The sequence below is a fragment of the Papilio xuthus genome, unplaced genomic scaffold, assembly GCF_000836235.2.
Source record: "Papilio xuthus unplaced genomic scaffold, Pxut_1.1 DF826638.1, whole genome shotgun sequence".
Lineage (NCBI taxonomy): Eukaryota > Metazoa > Arthropoda > Insecta > Lepidoptera > Papilionidae > Papilio > Papilio xuthus.
The window spans coordinates 1-1,346 of NW_013532011.1; the positions used below are offsets into that span (position 1 = coordinate 1).

The 1,346-nt window shown below is 34.7% G+C and overlaps 1 protein-coding gene across 1 annotated transcript; it reads left to right on the forward strand.

Moving 5' to 3' along the window:
* Window positions 1-396: 396 nt before the first annotated feature.
* LOC106122974 (uncharacterized) lies at window positions 397-1,318 on the forward strand (the record flags this gene model as incomplete). Its single annotated transcript, XM_013319119.1, has 4 exons — window positions 397-504; window positions 780-848; window positions 954-1,042; window positions 1,236-1,318. Coding segments are annotated over exons 1-4 (316 nt in total), but the record flags the coding sequence as incomplete, so codon positions are not given.
* Between the last annotated feature and the right edge of the window lie 28 nt (window positions 1,319-1,346).

Sequence of the window (1,346 nt, forward strand, 5' to 3'; positions counted from 1 at the left end):
ATTAGGAGAATACAGTGTATATTAGGAGAATACAGCGTATATTAGGAGAATACAATATATATTAGTAGAATACAGTGTATATTAGGAGAATACAGCGTATATAAGGAGAATACAATATATATTATTAGAATACAATATATATTAGTAGAATACAATATATATTAGTAGAATACAGTGTATATTAGGAGAATACAGTGTATATTAGAAGAATACAGTGTATATTAGGAGAATACAGTGTATATTAGAAGAATACAGTGTATATTAGAAGAATACAGTGTATATTAGGAGAATACACTATATATAAATAGAATACAGTATATAGTAGTATATTAGAATGTATTATAGTAGAATACAGTATACAACACTGATTAATTTATTATAATTTGTTTGTGCAGTCGCAAATGGTCTCGGGAGCAGAAGGCGGCTGGTATGGGCTCGCCTGTCTTCAACTACATGGCCTCAAACACCATCAAGACGCCTCCTGTCGGACAACCACCGTATCAGGTCACTAGATATTATTAAATGTCACAAAAAATTATTTACGATAGAAAAAAATTACATGAATTGTTATCATAGTCAAAATCTTAGTAACGCTTGCCTGATTTAAATTTTTTAATATTTTTTCTCTTTTGTGCCTAATTTTAGTTCCCTTTCCACCCCCCCTCCCCTCCCTAACCTATTTATAAGGTAAAGATAGTCACTATTGGAGTCCCAGTCATTCGATTTTATTTTTATTTATATAGGCTCCATTAGAATTTACATATGATTTTTATTTTTAGGTATCCATAGAAGAGCGCATGCGTTGGGCGCAGATTGCTGAAGCAATGGCTCAGGCTAATCATTATGCGGTGAGATTATTAATAAACTAGCGTTATCCTGCGACTCCGTTCTCGCCAAATATTAAGTATTATATAAGATGTTTATTTTAAATTTAAATAATCATTTTGTTCTAGCAGCCTGACCCCGCACAGACGATGGCTACCCGTCCCTCCTCTGCCATGTTCGGAGGATATCCAACATTGCCGCCGGTACCCTTACCCAGGTAAATAAATAAAAAATTGCATTCTCATAACGCCAAGATAGTCAATTGGCCACTATCCATAGACATCTGCAATAGTTTAAAAAATTGAAGAAGCTTTAACTATGATGGACGAAGGAGAGAATGTACAGAAATAAGATATTTTAGTATATATGTGTGTATCCATTTACTCCATCTATGTATATCCATATTACAGAATGGGTATGCATGGCCATCACACGAGTACGATGAACACGGGCACGTCGCGACCCAACACCGCCTCACACCACAACATGTATGGTAGGTAACTTAACGGTCATATGAATTC